Below are 16,476 nucleotides of genomic sequence, written 5' to 3' on the forward strand. Positions count from 1 at the left end.
CCAGCCAGCCCTGCAGTCACACTAAATCACTCACCCTTCCCCCATTCCCATTCCCTTTTATATCTTTGCGTCAAGGTTTCCCTCACCAGGATGGCACTGCGGCAAAGCAAATTAAGCTGCCACGTGTGACGCTGGGATTCCGTATCAGAGCACCAGTTTGTGTCCTGGCGGCTCTGCTTCTGATCCAGCTCCCTGCTAATGTGCCTAGGAAGGCAGCAGAAGATGGCGCAAGTCTTTGGGTTCCTTCTACCCATGTGGGAGATCAGGATGGAGTTCCTCACTCCTGACTTTAGCCGAGCCCAGCCCTGGCTATTGACATCATTCAGGGAGGGAACCAGTGGCTGGAAGATGTCTCTTTCCCCCACCCCCAACTCTGCCTTTCAAATAAATAATTTTTTTTGAAAAAAAGTTCCCTCATCACTGCTTGTGAAAATTGTATTGATATTTAAGACACAGCCTCTATGAAGCCTTCCAGATTCCCTTACTGAAGATAACTTGGGGCAGGCGTTTGGCACAGCGGTTAGGACACAGATTGTGTGCCTGCATCCCAAATCAGAGTGCCTGGTTTGAGCTCTGGTTCCTCTGCTTCTGACCCAGTGTCCTGCTGGTGTGCCTCTGGGGAGGCAGCACATGAAGGCTTAAGTAGCTGGGTCCCTGCCATCCACAAGGGAGACCCAGAATAAGTTCCAGGCTCCTGACTTGGGCCTGGTGCAGCCCTGCCTGTTGCAGGCATTTGGGGAATGAACCAGCAGATGGAAGACATTCTCTCTCTTTCTGTGTGTGTCTCTCTCTCTGTCTCTGTGTGTGTGTATGTGTGTGTGCACACGCTATTCGAATAAGTAAATAAAATATTTTAAAAAGTTCACCTTTTCCTTTTCACATTTGATTTCTCTTTCATAGACTCTATCATGTGTTCTGCCATTAACTGCATACACATTTGACACCTCTTAAGAGCCTAAGTTTTTTTTTAATTAATTAATTTATTTATTTGAAAGTAAGAGTTACACAGAGAGAAAGTCAGAGGCAGAGAGAGAGAGAGAGGTCTTCCATCTGCTGGTTCACTCCCCAATTGGCAGTAATGGCCAGTGCTGCACTGATCTAAAGCCAGGAGCCAGGAGCTTCCTCTAGTCATCCTATGTGGGTGCAGGGGCCCAAGCACTTGGACCATCTTCTACTGCTTTCCTAGGCCATAGCAGGGAGCTGGATCAGAAGTAGAGCAGCCAGGACTTGAACTGGCACCCACATGGGATGCCAGCACTGTGGGCGGCTGTGGGGAGCAACTGGGAGCAACTCGGACTAGACTAAGTTACTGGAATTAAGACTTATTCTATGCATCTGCTCTCCCACAATATGGCACTGAGAAGGGAGAAACAGCTTCTACACAGCTGCCTCCAGGTTCAACCAATAAACAGCAGGACCTGCTCCTGATTGGAGGAGAGCAGCGTACTCGGCATGTGGGTAGCAGAGTTGGGATTGGTGGAAGAGGACTATAAAGGAGGAGAGAGACAACATGCACCAGGAACATCTAAGGGGAACATCTATCTGAAGGAACACCTGTGCAGCCCCCAAGAGAGCCGGCCGGCGGTGTGCCGCTCCCCCGCGGAAGTGGGGAAAGTGGCTAGGGGGAACCGCCCTTCCACGGAGGTGGAAGGGATGGTAGCCAACCCGGGAAGAACCAGCAGCAAACCTGGGGAGGGCCGAGCAGACAAAAGAACAGCGCAGGGTCCTGTGTCGTTCCTCCACGAAGACGGGGAGCGACATAATGGTGCCGTGACCCGGATATGAAGCCTAGGCAGGGTTTAGTGTTGTTCCTCCGCAAAGAGGGGGAGCGACATAATGGTGCTGTGACTCGGATAGCAAACCTAGGAGGGAAGAAACGGGAAGAAGTGGGAAAATACCAGAGAGAGAGAGACTAGCAAAGAGCCTAGGGAAAAGCCGGATGGAAAAGGTGCCGGAAGAAGCTATTGAAAGCCTAGGCATAGACTCGGATATGGACTGTGGGAAAGAAGTTAGGATTGAAAGTGAAAGCTTTCATAGACTCGGATGCGGACTATGGCGGGGAAGCTAGGAGATTGAAAGCAAAAGTGAAACCTGGAGGAGGCTTGGACTCGGATGCGGACTGTGGGGAGAAGCCGGGAGAAATGAGAGGGGAATATTGTTGTTGGAAGAAAAGTTAGGGAAACATACCGGGTAGAGAAAAATGTTAGGGAAATTGAAGCCGCGAGGGCAGGCCGAGGCGGAGACGTAAGCCAGCTTGGAATTCTTCAAGTCAGCCCGGGGAGCAAAAGGCGAAAATCTGGAACCAGAGGCAGAGACGTGGGCCGCCAGGTTGGAATTCGCCGGGTTAGTCCGGGGAACTTGGACTGAATGCTGGTGGCGGAAACGTGAGCTACGCTGTGTGATTCGCGGAAGCCGCCGCGTGCAGAGAGAGCATGGGGCGTGGATAGATAGGGAACGTGGGGCTAGTGTGAGGCCGTGGTGTGGGCGCGAAGGGGCGCGGAGACCGCGGAGTGCGCGCGCGAAGCCGGGAAGCCGCGCAGATGAGAGAAGCGCAGGCTGAAGCGGCTCAGAGCCGGGAAGCCGCCGAGAAGCAGCCTCGGGGTGGGCGCCGGGAAGCCGAGGGGATAAGAGAAACAGACATTTAGAAGTAAAATGAGAGAAATAGGAATGCTGGCAGATAGAAGTAAAATGGGAGAGACAGGAATGCCCAGAGAAAGAGAAATAGAGAAAAATAAGGCCTCCCCTCAACATGGCAATGAGAGAGCTTGGATTCGGTCTGCCTGATTAGGGAGGTGGTGAGCACCTGCGGGCGGCTAGCAGCTTATGCGCCGCAGGTCACCGAAGACAGGCACGAATTAACATCAATAAGTCTTCCCACAATACTGTAATGAGAAGGCTTGGATTCGGTCTGCCTGATTAGTAAGGCGATAAGCACCAGCAGGCAGCTCGACCAGAGTATGAGCTGCAGGTCACCGAAGATAGGCACGAATCAACACCAATAAGTCTCCCCACAATACGGCAATGAGAGGGCTTGGATTCGGTTTGCCTGATTGTTAGGGCTTGTAAGCACCTGCAGGCAGTTCTAGCAGAGCAGAGCATGCGCTGCAGGGCACCGAACACAGGCACGCATCAGCGCCTAAAAACCTCCTCACAACATGGCGAAGAGAGGACCCGGATTCGGTTTGCCTGATTGATAGGGCTTGTAAGCACCTGTGGGCAACTCTAGCAAGCAGAGCAGAGTGTGTGCCGCGGGGCACCGAAGACAGGCGCATATCAACGCCAAAAATAAAAAGAAAGGGGGATCTGTGGGGAGCAACTGGGAGCAACTCGGACTAGACTAAGTTACTGGAATTAAGACTTATTCTATGCATCTGCTCTCCCACAATATGGCACTGAGAAGGGAGAAGCAGCTTCTACACAGCTGCCTCCAGTTCAACCAATAAACAGCAGGACCTGCTCCTGATTGGAGGAGAGCAGCGTACTCGGCATGTGGGTAGCAGAGTTGGGATTGGTGGAAGAGGACTATAAAGGAGGAGAGAGACAACATGCACCAGGAACATCTAAGGGGAACATCTATCTGAAGGAACACCTGTGCAGCCCCCAAGAGAGCCAGCCGGCAGTGTGCCGCTCCCCCGCGGAAGTGGGGAAAGTGGCTAGGGGGAACCGCCCTTCCACGGAGGTGGAAGGGATGGTAGCCAACCCGGGAAGAACCAGCAGCAAACCTGGGGAGGGCCGAGCAGACAAAAGAACAGCGCAGGGTCCTGTGTCGTTCCTCCACGAAGATGGGGAGCGACAGGCGGCGGCTTTACTCACTACACCACAGCGCCGGCCCTGAGCCTAAGTTCTATGAAGTCAAGGCTAACTTAGGAAAAAAAGAAAGAAAAAGAATGACTTGGAGGTCAAAGGACACAGAATTACCATTCAGGACACTGAACAGTGTCCTGTGAGGCAAATGCTGAAGTTTCTATAGGGGACTTCCACATCGATGGGCAAGAAATTCTCAACTGCAAACCCTTTCTGACTGGTTCATGAACTACGAAATTCCCAGCTGCAAGAGGCGGAAGACCGGTGGAGACTGACTTCAATTGTTTTCCTAAATCTGTTGGAACATTCTTTAGCTTAACCTTTAGCATCTCACAATCTCTAGAATCTACTTGAGAAATTTTTAACCTTTAGTTCTTTTCTTCTCCTTCCTTCCTTCCTTCCTTCCTTCCTTCCTTCCTTCCTTCCTTCCTTCCTTTCTTTTTTGACAGGCAGAGTGGACAGTGAGAGAGAGAGACAGAGAGAAAGGTCTTCCTTTGCCGTTGGTTCACCCTCCAATGGCCGCTGCGGCCGGCGCACTGCGCTGATCCGATAGCAGGAGCCAGGTACTTATCCTGGTCTCCCATGGGGTGCAGGGCCCAAGCACTTGGGCCATTCTCCACTGCACTCCCGGGCCACAGCAGAGAGCTGGCCTGGAAGAGGGGCAACCGGGACAGAATCCGGTGCCCCGACTGGGACTAGAACCCGGTGTGCCGGCGCTGCAAGGCGGAGGATTAGCCTAGTGAGCCGCGGCGCCAGCCTTCTTCTTTTTTTAAAGATTTATTTATTTATTTGAAAGGCAGAGTTACAGAGAGGGAGAGGGAGAGACAGGGAGAGGAAGGGGGGGAGGAGAGAGAGAGAGAGAGAGAGGTCTTCCATTTAATGGTTCACTCCCCAGATGGCTGCAATGGCTGGGGAAGGCCAGATTAACGCCAGGAGCCAGGAGCTTCATCTAGGTCCCCCATGTGGGTTCAGGGGTCCAAGGACTTGGGCCATTTTCCACTTCTTTTCCAGGCACATTAGCAGGGAGCTGGATTAGAAATGGAGCAGCTGGAGCTCAAACCAGTGCCCATCTGGGAGGCGGTGGGCTTAACCTGCCATGCCACAGCGCTGGCCAACCTTTAGCTGCTTTCCTTGACAGCAGGCAAGGGCTGTGCCCTCACTTGGACACCCTCTGTAGTGTATAACATGTACCCCTGCACTGAGTAGGCACCTCAGTGAGTGTTTCTGATACTGAGTTGAGAGATCTGAAAAATGAGTTCTTTTTCCATAATGCAGACAGAAAAATGATTTAATTTCTTTCTTTGAAAGGCAGAGAGAGGCACACATACAGACATACACGTACAGAGAGAGAGAGACAGAGACAGAGACAGAGACAGAGACAGAGGTATCTTCTATCTGCTGATTCACTCTTCAAATGCCCAGAAAAGCCAGAGCTGGGCCAGGCCAAAACCAGGAGCCTGGAATTCAACTGAGGTCACCCACATAGGTGGCAGACACCTGGGAGGCACATTAGCAGGAACCTGGATCAGAAGCAGAGCCAGGACTTGAACCTTGGCTTTCCAATATGGGCTGTGGGCACTTTGACTGCTGTGCCAATGCCCACCCCCTTTTTAATTTTTTGTAAAAACAATTTTTTTTAGGAAGGTGATTTTTTTTTACATGACTGACTGCTTTTTATGGTACAACTCTAATTCTTCTTAAGATTTATTTACTTGAAAGGCAGAGTTACAGAGAGAGAGAGAGAGAGAGAAAATCTTCCATCTGCTGGTTCACACCCCAAATAGCCACAACACCCAGGGCAGGGCCAAGCCAGAACCAGGAGCTAGGAACTTCCTCCAGGTCTCTCACATGGATGCAGGGGCCCAAGCACTTGGACCATCTTCTGCTGCTTTCTCAGGTGCATTAGCAGGGAGCTGGATCAGAAGTAGAGCAGCTGGGAATTGAACCAGCGACCATATGGGATGCCTATGCTGCAGGTGGCATCTTTACCCACACTACACCACAGTGCTGGCCCCAGAAAGATGATTTTTATTAGAAAAGATTCATGGAACCAGCTTTGTGGAGCAGTGGGTTAAGGCATCATCTGTGATGCTAGCATCCCATATAAGCACCAGTTCAAGCCCCAGCTGCTCTACTTCTGATGGAGCTCCCTGCTAAATGTGCATTGGAAAGCATCATAAGATGGCCCAGGGGCCAGTGTTGTGGCATAGTGGGCTAAGACTCTGCCTGTGGTGCCGGCGTCCCATATGGGCGCCGGTTCTAGTCCCGGCTGCTCCTCTTCTGATCCAGCTCCCTCTTCTGACCCAGCTCTCTGCTTATGGTCTGGGAAAGCAGTGTAAGATGGCCCAAGTTCTTGGGCCCCTACACTTGTGTGGGAGACCCTGAAGAAGTTCCTGGCTCCTGGCTTCAGATTGGCTCAGCTCCAGTCCAGCCCAGTTCTGGCTTTTACAACCATCTGGGGAGTGAACCAGTGATGGAAGACCTTTCTCTCTGTCTCTCCCTCTCTGTGTCTGTGACTCTACCTCTCAAATAAATAAATAAAATGTATTTTTAAAAGTAAATGGCCCAAATACTTGGGGCTCTGCCACCCACGTGAGAAACGCAGATGGAGTTCTGAGCTCCTGGCTTTGGCCTGGCACAGCCCCATCAAGGCTATTGTGGCCATTTGGGGAGTGAATGAGCTGATGGCAGATCTCTCTCTCCCTGTCTCTCCCTCTGTCTGTCACTCTACCTTTCAAATAAACAAATCTTAAGAAAAAAAAAAAAACTGCTGGCAACTCACCATGAATCAAGATGGGCACCAAATGGCAGTAGCAGTCATTGTATTCCTCGATGCTATGTACTTGGAATTTTAAAAAATACCATTTTCAATTAAGAATATCTTTGATGATGCAATAAAAGTCTAAAATTATTAATTTTATCAAAACTTGACCCTAAGTACACATCTTTTTCACGTTTTGTGTGAAGAAATGGGAAATATGTATATAGTATATAGTACTTCCGCATGGGATGACTCTCATAGTTTCCAGGAAAAGCTCTTGTGCAATTAAACTGAATTAACATTTCTTTCTTTTTTTTTTTTTTTTTTGACAGGCAGAGTGGACAGTGAGAGAGAGAGACAGAGAAAGGTCTTCCTTTTGCCGTTGGTTCACCCTCCAATGGCCGCTGCGGCCGGCGCACTGCGCTGATCCAATGGCAGGAGCCAGGTACTTCTCCTGGTCTCCCATGGGGTGCAGGGCCCAAGTACTTGGGCCATCCTCCACTGCCCTCCCTGGCCACAGCGGAGAGCTGGCCTGGAAGAGGGGCAACCGGGACAGAATCCGGCGCCCCAACCGGGACTAGAACCCTGTGTGCCGGCGCCGCAAGGCGGAGGATTAGCCTAGTGAACTGCAGTGCCGGCCTCATTTCTTCTTATTTTATTTAAAGATTTATTTCTCTATTTGAGGGGCAGAGTTATAGACAGAGAGAGGGAGAGACAAAGAGAGATCTTCCATCCACTGGTTCACTCCCCAAATGGTTACAATGGCCAAGGCTGGGCCAAGAGGAAGCCAGGAGCCAGGAGCTTCCTCGGGGACTCCCACATGGGTGCAGTGCTGTTCCCTTATTTATTTTTTAAATATTTATTTATAAATAAATTCCAAGAAGTATGATTGTTTGATCATATGTTTTTTAATAATTTTTTAAAGATTTATTTATTTATTTGAAAGTCAGAGTTACACAGAGAGGAGAGGCAGAGAGAGAGAGAGGTCCTCCATCCACTGGTTCACTCCCCAGTTGGCCACAACAGCCAGAGCTTCAGTGATCCAAAGGCAGGAACCAGGAGCTTCTTCTGGGTCTCCCACGTGGGGGCAGGGGCCCAAGGACTTGGGCCATCTTCTACTGCTTTCCCAGGCCATAGCAGAGAGCTGGATCAGAAGTAAAGCAGCCAGGGCCAGTGCTGCAGCTCACTAGGCTAATCCTCTGCCTGCGGTGCTGGCACCCTGGGTTCTAGTCCCAGTCGGGGTTCCAGATTTTGTCCTGGTTGTTCCTCTTCCAGTCTAGCTCTCTGCTGTGACCCGGGAGTACAGTGGAGGATGGCCCAAGTCTTTGGGCCCTGCACCCGATGGGAAACCAGGAGAAGCACCTGGCTCCTAGCTTCGGATCAGCGCGGTGCGCCACCTGCAGCACGCAGGCCACAGCGGCCACTGCGGGGTGGACCAATGGAAAAAGGAAGACCCTTCTCTCTGTCTCTCTCACACTGTCAAAAAAAAAAAAAAAAAAAAAAAGAAGAAGTAGTAGAAGAAGAAGAAGAAGAAGAAGAAGTAGTAGAAGTAGTAATAGTAGTAGTAAAGCAGCCAGGACTTGAGACGGCACCCATATGGGAGGTCCGCTCTGCTTTACCTGCTACACCAGGGCACCAGCCCCTGATCATATGTTAAGAGCATGTTTCTAGGGGCCGGCACTGTGGTGTAGTGGGTAAAGCTGCCACCTGCAGCACCAGTGTTCCATATGGGCACAGGTTCAAGTCCTGGCTGCTCTACTTCCAATCCAGCTCCCTGCTAATGTACTTGGGAAAGCACCAGAGGATGGCCAAGTGCTTGGGCCTTTGCACCCACGTGGGAGACCTGGAAGAAGCTCCTGACTCCTGGCTTAGGATGGGTCCAGCTCTGGCCAGTGAGGCCCTCTGGAGAATGAACCAGTGGATGAAGATCTCTCTCTCTCTCTACTCTTCTTCTGCCTCTCTGTAATTCTGCCTTTCAAATATATAAATAAATCTTTAAAAACCAAAGAAGAAAAAAAACCCCACATTTCTAAAAGGAAAAAGATAGGAGCCAGAAGTTGTGACATACTGGGTTAAGCCACCACTTACAACACCAGCATCCCATATCAGAGCGCTGCTTGGAGTTCTGTCTGCTCTGCTTCCTGGTAATGCATCTGGGAAGGCAGAAAATGATGGCTCTGGTACTTGGGTTCCTACCACTCATGTGAGAGACCCACATGGAGCTCCTAGCTCTTGGCTGTTGTGGCCATTTGGGGAGTAAACCAGTGAATGGAAGAGCACTCTCTTTCTCTCTTTGTAAACATAAAATGGCATTATTGGCAAGGGGCAGGAATTGAATCAAATAGGCCAAGTCCCATGTCATCGTCTGACTCATCAGACACCTCCTTCTTGTCTTTCTTCTCTGCTGCAGCTGGGGTAGAGCCAGCAGCAGGAGCCGCGAGTCAGGGGCTGCAGAGAGCCATAGCCCCATTGGCAGGCACCCTGGCAAGCATGCAAAACCCTGGGCAATGACATCTCCAGTGCTGTTTCTGTTCAGCTCACTGACGACTTTGTTCAGCCGGTCATCGTCCACCTCGGTGCCCACACTGCCCAGGGTCTTCTTGACATCCTTGGCACTGGGCCAGGCATTGCTCCCAAGGGCAGCCAGCAGGTAGGAGGAGGTATAGCATGTTGATGGCAATGAGTAGGCCTCACGTGTGTGACCTCAGCAGCTCCATGGAGGGAAGGCTCTAATAAATAAATCTTAGTAAAAACAAAAATCATGCATGAATAAAAGATGCAAAACATACCAATTACTTAGTATGTAATAGAGACAAATTTATAGATAAGGTTTCAGATTCCACATTTCAATTAATGTTTAAAAAGCTACTTTTGGCCGGCGCCGCGGCTCAATAGGCTAATCCTCTGCCTTGTGGCGCCAGCACACCGGGTTCTAGTCCCGGTCGGGGTGCCGGATTCTGTCCCGGTTGCCCCTCCTCCAGGCCAGCTCTCTGCTGTGGCCAGGGAGTGCAGTGGAGGATGGCCCAGGTGCTTGGGCCCTGCACCCCATGGGAGACCAGGAGAAGTACCTGGCTCCTGCCATCGGGTCAGCGCGGTGCGCTGGCCGCGGCGGCCATTGGAGGGTGAACCAACGGCAAAGGAAGCCCTTTCTCTCTGTCTCTCTCTCTCACTGTCCACTCTGCCTGTCAAAAAAAAAAAAAAAAAAAAAAAGCTACTCTTGTGGGACTGGCTCCGTGGTACCGTGGATTAAAGTAACACCTGCGGTACCTGGCAGCTCATACTGGAATGCAGGTGTGTGTCCTGACTGCTCTGCTTCCAATTCAGCTTCCTGCAAATGCACCTGGGAATGCATTAAGTACTTTAGCCCCTGCCACCCAAGTGGGAGACCCGTGTGTGGTTCCTGGCCTCTGGCTTTGGCCTGGCCCACAGCAGGCTAATGGGGCCGTGTGGAGAGTAAACCAGTAGAGGGAAGATCTCCCTCTAGCTCTGTCTCTCCTTCTCTCTCTGTTGCCCTATCTTTCAAATAATAATAAAAAAAAATTTTAAAGCTTGTAAGTAGGGCTGGTGCTTGGTGTAGCTGGTAAAGCCACTGTCTGCAGTACTGGCATCCCATATGGGTACCAGCTCTATTCCGGCAGCTCCTCTTCTGATCCAGCTCTCTGCTATGGCCTGGGAAAGCAGTAGAAGATGGCCCAAGTCCTTGGGTCCCTGCACCCGTGTGGGAAGACCCGGAAGAAGCTCTTGGCTCCTGGCTTTGGATCGGCTCAACGCGCACCATTGTGGCCATCTGGGGAGTGAACCAGTGGGTAGAAGACTCTCTCTCTGCCTCTGCCTCTTGAAACTCTGCCTTTTAAATAAATAATCTTTTTAAAAATGCTTGTAAGTTTAGATATGGTATCAAGAATATCCAAAAGGCTATTAAAATGCTTTTCCCTTTCCAACTAAATATCTGTGAGGCCGTATTTCCTTCATACTCTTCAATCAACATTTCACAACAGATACAATGCAGAAGCAAAAATGAGACTCCAACTATCTTCAACAAAGCCAGATGTTAAAGAGATTTGTATATAAAACGAACCTATTCTTGTGAAAAATACTTGTATCTCATAAAATGTTATATAAACATGTAATGGGTTTACTATACATTAAATGAGTCAATCCAATTTTTAAAAAACTATTTATTTATTTGAAAGTTACAGAAAGAGAATCTTTCATTCACTGGTTCACTCTACAGATGACCTCAATAAGCCAGGAGCTTCATCTGGGTCTTCCATGTGAGTGTGGAGGCCCGGGATCTTGGGCTATCCTCTCCTACTTCTCCCAGGCCTTAGTAGGGAGCTAGCCTGGAAGTGGAGCAGCCAGGACTCGAACCTGTGTGGATCGCAGGCAGGGGCTTTAGCCACCATGCCACAATGCCAGCCTCAAGTCAATCCATCTTTTAAAGTCTCTCCACTTAAAAGCTTCTAATATGGTAAATATCAGAACATATAACCACCAACAAAGCTGTTTAGGCCCTCTATAATTTATAACAGTGTTTACACTTTTAAGAACCTTGAGACCAAAGAAGTTGAGAACCGCTGCCCTGGGATGCTTTCCTCTCCTTTTTCTGGCTAATCCCAGTGGAGAGAAGTCCTAGAATTCTGTCCAGGACTCCTAAGCACCCGGGGCCCAGGCACCACACTATTCACTGCCCTTGTTTTACTGCTCCTTATTTCTCGGGTTCTCCGCACCCACAGGATGAGGCCATGACTAAAAGGATTCTTGCTTTCACCTGAGTCCTCAACTCTATCTATGGTCAACCTTTCTTTGTGCCTGACTGCTCACGCCAGGGAGCACTGTGAGGCCTAAAGGGGTTGGGAAAGGATCCAAGGAAACCGAGGAGCTAAAGTTTCCTTAGGGCTGAAAGACCAGCAAGGCCTCAGGTAGGCCTTAGGAAGTGACACAGGCTGTGCATGGGCCCTAGCAGGTCTACCGGCCACAGCGTCACACCATCCTTCTACTTAGGCCCCGCCCCAGGCTCCTCGCTCCGCCCCCTGACGCCCCGCCCGTCGGGGCCTTTCACGACAGTGTCAGCGCTTTCCGGCCGGCCACGCTGGTGTTTACGTGTCGGGGGTGAGGGTAGAGCCTATGGGAGCGAACTTTCGCAGCACCTCCTGCTTGTGTGCTGCTGCTGTGGCCCGCCTGCTTCAGTGGAGCCATGGCTGTTCGTGTCCGGTCCGCTCGGCCCCCGCCGGGCTCAGGTCGGCCTTGGGCCTAGCCTTGCGTCAGAGGGAGAAGGGCACTTGTCCCAGAGGGGAAGGGGCGGGAGGACGCCCCGTGGGACCTGGGGACGGGGGGTTTTGGTGGGGAAGGGGCGTGTTGAGCGATCGCGGTCTGCAGCTTCAGGTGATGATGCCAATGGGCGCACGTTGCAGCGAGGAGGCTGTGGCCCGAGGGGTTCTGGGACGTTGGCGGAGCCTGCAGGAGGGGCTGCACTACACGTAGGGATGTTTGCAGCAGTCAGAGATGAGTGGGAGAAGCCAGGTGGGCAGAAGCGCTGAGGCTATTGAGGTGGTGATTTGTCCCCCTTACTGGTTGCAGATAAAGTACAGAAAGACAAGGCTGGCCAGACTTCAGGGCCCAGGCAGGACAGCCGAATGAAGAAACTCTTGGGTTTCGAGTGGACGGATTTATCCAGCTGGCAGAGGCTGGTTACCCTGCTTAATCGACCAACAGACCCCGCAAGCTTGGCTGTCTTTCGTTTTCTCTTTGGTGAGTCGATTTTCCGGGTGCGGGTCGTTTAGTTGGGGGTGGGAAAATGACAGTCACCCATTTCGGGGTTCCTTAGTGGAAGAGGTGTTTGTCAAGGTTAGCATCAAATCCTCCCTTATCTCCTGCACTTGGGGCTTAGTGGCCAGAAATACTTTGATCTGAGCCCTTACAAAACTCAGAAGCAGAGGAACAGGGTCCCATTTGCTTGTGGTCTGAAGTGTGTTAAGGACTTCAGTGAAACCGAGCGTGGATAACAAGGCGCAAACATTTTCGCTGGGGCTCCCTGATCCAGACCTTCCTGACTCAGGTCACAGGTGTGCCAAAATACGAATTTTTTTCCCTCCTTAGCCGAATAGCTCTTACCTGCGGGGCAGTCCCTCTCTGGTGGGGGGAGGAGGTGACTGCTGGCGTCTGTGTAGAAGCCAGCACACTTCTAGATGTCATGGCAGATGATTAACCAGCCCCACATAGGACTGATCCTGAGGTTGAGAAACCCTGCCTTACCCAAGCGCTCTCCCTGATCCCAGTAGCCCCTAAGGTTCATCCCAGCTGTGTGGCCCAAATCCCACTATTTTCTAGGGGTGCTAAGAAGAAGGAAAAAAAAAAAAAAAAGGTTGAGACTGACCTCAGAGCACTTGTGCAGCCCTCTAGGGTGGATCTTTATAAAAGTGAAACATTTTGAATGTTTTTCTCCTTTAATCCTTCCTACAACCTGGTGAAGTTTTATGACCTTCCTTTTGTTGTACCTGAGTGAGGGCAAACAGAGGAGCACCATACACTGATAAAATTTGATGGTCCTTTATTGCAGCCCACTGAAAGTGGGCTCATGCCCTAAAGAACTCTTGAGTTTTTATAAAGGCAAAAAACACAAAATTGGGAGTGGATACATGGGTACCCGGGTCAAGCTAACCTAAAACCTATGTGAAACTAATATTAATTATAATCTTAATACCAGTTACAATCTAACAGTTTGAATTATAATCTTTTTTTTTTTTTTTTTTTTTTTTTTTTGACAGGCAGAGTTAGACAGTGAGAGAGAGAGAAAGGTCTTCCTTTTTCCGTTGGTTACCCCCAAGTGGCCGCTACGGCTGGCGCACTGCGCCGATCCGAAGCCAGGAGCCAGGTGCTTCCTCCTGGTCTCCCAGGCGGGTGCAGGGCCCAAGGACCTGGGCCATCCTCCACTGCCTTCCCGGGCCACAGCAGAGAGCTGGACTGGAAGAGGAGAGATCGGGACAGAATCTGGCGCCCCGACCGGGACTAGAACCTGGGGTGCCGATGCCGCAGGCGGAGGATTAGCCTAGTGAGCCATGGCGCCGGCCTGAATTATAATCTTGACATTAATCCAGGTATTGGCTTAAATCATATGTAGGACATAGACAAATTAGATTTTTATCATTAACCCAGGTACAGCTTATCCGCTTCCAAGCTTGAGCCATCATGCTAGGGGTTTTCTATGCTTTGACAAGTGTGATGTGGTGGACTGCTATTGTCTGACTTTTAGATCATAGTTTCAGACCAGGGTCTCACAGCGGGGGGAGGGAGGCCAGAGGGGAGCGGGGTGCTTTCTCAGGATGGAATCTGAGTTACTCCAAAATGGAGTCCCTACTGTCAAGGTGTTACTTCACTTTCCACAAATGGGGAGTTGGGTCAGTGAGCCTCAGGGGTCATCTGAGCTCACACAGTTGACAGTGCTTAGCACAGAATAGGCACTCAGTAATTGTTGAATAAATGGCAGAGCCAAGGTTAGAAAAACAGTGCAGTGCACTACTGTGTACCACTGGTTCTGCTTCCTTCTGAGGCTTCGCGGTCCCTCTCCTGTTGCCTTCTCAGGGCTCTTGATGATGCTGGACATTCCGCAGGAGCGGGGCCTCAGCTCCCTGGACCGGAGATACCTGGATGGGCTGGATGTGTGCCGCTTCCCCTTGCTGGACGCCCTGCGCCCGCTGCCCCTTGACTGGATGTATTTGGTCTACACCATCATGTTTCTGGGTGAGGGGAACTGTGGCAGAGATGAGGGGACTGAGCATCAGGAACGCAGGCCTAGCATGCTGGGAATGACAGAGGTCTTGGGTGCCGCCTCCCCTTCTGGTGCGGTTCAGTCACACCACTGACCTGTGTCACCTGAGCCGTGGCCCCATAACTCTTCTTTGTAAAGTGTTCAGATAACATTTAGTTTTCATCCAATGTCACCTGATCATAAAATGCCTCAAGAGTTTGCTTAACCCTCACCACACCCTGTCCCGGGGAGGCTGGGCCTGTGGTGACCCCTTGACCTCTTCATCCTCTCCCCACAATCCCAGGGGCACTGGGCATGCTGCTGGGCCTGTGCTACCGGATAAGCTGTGTGTTATTCCTGCTGCCGTACTGGTATGTGTTTCTCCTGGACAAGACATCGTGGAACAACCATTCCTATCTGTATGGCTTGTTGGCCTTTCAGCTGACGTTCATGGACGCAAACCGCTACTGGTATGAGTCTGGGGGACATAGGGGAGGGGTGGCTGGATCCGGATGGTTCCCAGACTTGAGGGACTAGTGAAGAAGTCCTAGCATTTGCTTCTGTAAGCATATTGTCTTTAGTTTTTTAAATATTTATTTATTTATTTGAAAGGCAGAGTTAAAAAGAAGCAGAGGTAGAGAGGTCTTCCATCCGCTGGTTCATTCCCCAGATGGCTGCAATGGCCAGAGTTACACCATTCCAAAGCAAGGAGCCAGGAACTTCTTCTGGGTCTCCCATGGAGGTGCAGGGGCCCAAGCACTTGGGCCATCTTCTACTGCTTTCCCAGGCCATAGTAGAGAGCTGGATTGGAAGTGGAGCAGCTGGGACTTAAACCGGCACCCAAATTGGATACTGGCATTACAGGCAGTGGCTTTACCCTCTAAGCCACAGCCCTAGCCCTTATAAGCTTATTTTCAACCATGCTTTGCAGAGTTATGTGGTGACCTTTGATTTGGATGGATTTTTTTTTAAAGATTTTATTTACTTATTTGAGAGGCAAATTTACTGACAGGGAGAGACAGAGAAAGATCTTCCATCCATTGGTTTACTCCCAAAATTGCTGCAACGGCCAGAGCTGGGCTGATCCAGAGCCAGGAGACAGGAGTTTCTGGGTTTCTCACGTGGGTGCAGGGGCCCAAGCACTTGGACCATCTTCTACTGCTTTCCCAGGCCATAACAGAGAGTTGTATTGGAAGTGGAGCAGCCAGGACTTGAACCCGTACCCATATGGGATGCCGGCACTGCAGGTGGAGGATTAACCTACTGCACCACAGCGCCAGCCCTGATTGGGAAGGATCTGAAAGGAGGAGGGGCAGCCACTTGGGCTGATGAAAAGCAAAATGGCTCCATCCTACCCGTTCACTCTTCCCGTATCTTCCCAGGGGCCTTGATCCATCTACTTCCTGTAGCCATCTTAGAGGGAGAGAAGACTGAAGCCAGACATAACTGATTTCAGATAATCAAGGGTGATCATGTGGCCATCGGAGCATTTTCTCTGTGCGAGCTCAGAGGGACAGTTAGAGTCAGGAGTAAATGACTGTGAAGAGGGCCTGCTGCTGTGGCGCAGTAGGTTAATCTTCCACCTGCAGTGCAGGCATCCCATATGGTCACCGGTTCTAGTCCTGGCTGCGGCTCTTCTGATCCAGCTCTCTGCTGTGGCCTAGGAAAGCAGAAAATGGCCCAAGCACTTGGGCCCGTGTACCTGTGTGGGAAACCCAGAAGAACCTTCTGGCTCTGGATCTGCTCAGCTCTGGCCATTGCAGCCATTTGGGAAGTGAACAGTAGATGGGAGATCTCTTTCTGTTTCTACCTCTCACTGTATCTCTACCTCTCAAATAAATAAATAAAATCTTTTTTTAAAAAAAGGTATGGAGGTCATGTCAGGAGGAGGGGGCCTATCAGGGCTGCTGAGGTACTGTCCTGCAAGGAGGTAACCCTGCCCCATGTGTGGCTCTGATACCTGGCTCTCAGAGGAGGTGGAGAAGGGGTTAAGAGACAAGATGGCAGGGCAGATGAGTTTAAAGATTGTTCCCATTGTTAACTGAAACACAAACACAAAATGTCAGGAGATGAGTCCAGGGAGGAAATTTCAAACATTAAATTTATTAAAAATCATTATGTCTCATTCATTACATTAGATGCTCCTTTTGTAAAACTTTAAACT

The 16,476-nt window shown here is 50.5% G+C and overlaps 1 protein-coding gene and 1 pseudogene across 12 annotated transcripts in view; one reads left to right on the forward strand and one right to left on the reverse strand.

Annotated features, from left to right (window-relative positions):
- Positions 1-8,877: 8,877 nt before the first annotated feature.
- Positions 8,878-9,844, reverse strand: LOC100339210 (large ribosomal subunit protein P2 pseudogene; annotated as a pseudogene).
- A 1,744-nt stretch (positions 9,845-11,588) lies between these two features.
- Positions 11,589-16,476, forward strand: part of GGCX (gamma-glutamyl carboxylase) — a 36,091-nt gene continuing 31,203 nt past the window's right edge. For 3 of the 12 annotated variants that reach the window (XR_016229245.1, XR_016229246.1, XM_002709673.5), the window contains exons 1-4: positions 11,589-11,805; positions 12,146-12,316; positions 14,147-14,305; positions 14,617-14,782. Coding sequence is in view for 2 of the 12 variants with exons in the window: in XM_002709673.5 (XP_002709719.2) it covers positions 11,763-11,805; positions 12,146-12,316; positions 14,147-14,305; positions 14,617-14,782 (539 nt within the window). In the remaining 10 variants the exon portion in view is untranslated. Of the gene's footprint in view, positions 11,806-12,145; positions 12,317-13,332; positions 13,663-14,146; positions 14,306-14,616; positions 14,783-16,476 lie in introns of those variants that run through there. The other 9 variants (XM_089326190.1, XM_089326187.1, XM_089326191.1 and 6 more) reach the window with 6 other exon arrangements.

This window comes from Oryctolagus cuniculus, chromosome 2 (assembly GCF_051225735.1).
Source record: "Oryctolagus cuniculus isolate XC-2025 breed Fujian yellow rabbit chromosome 2, ASM5122573v1, whole genome shotgun sequence".
Taxonomy (NCBI): domain Eukaryota; kingdom Metazoa; phylum Chordata; class Mammalia; order Lagomorpha; family Leporidae; genus Oryctolagus; species Oryctolagus cuniculus.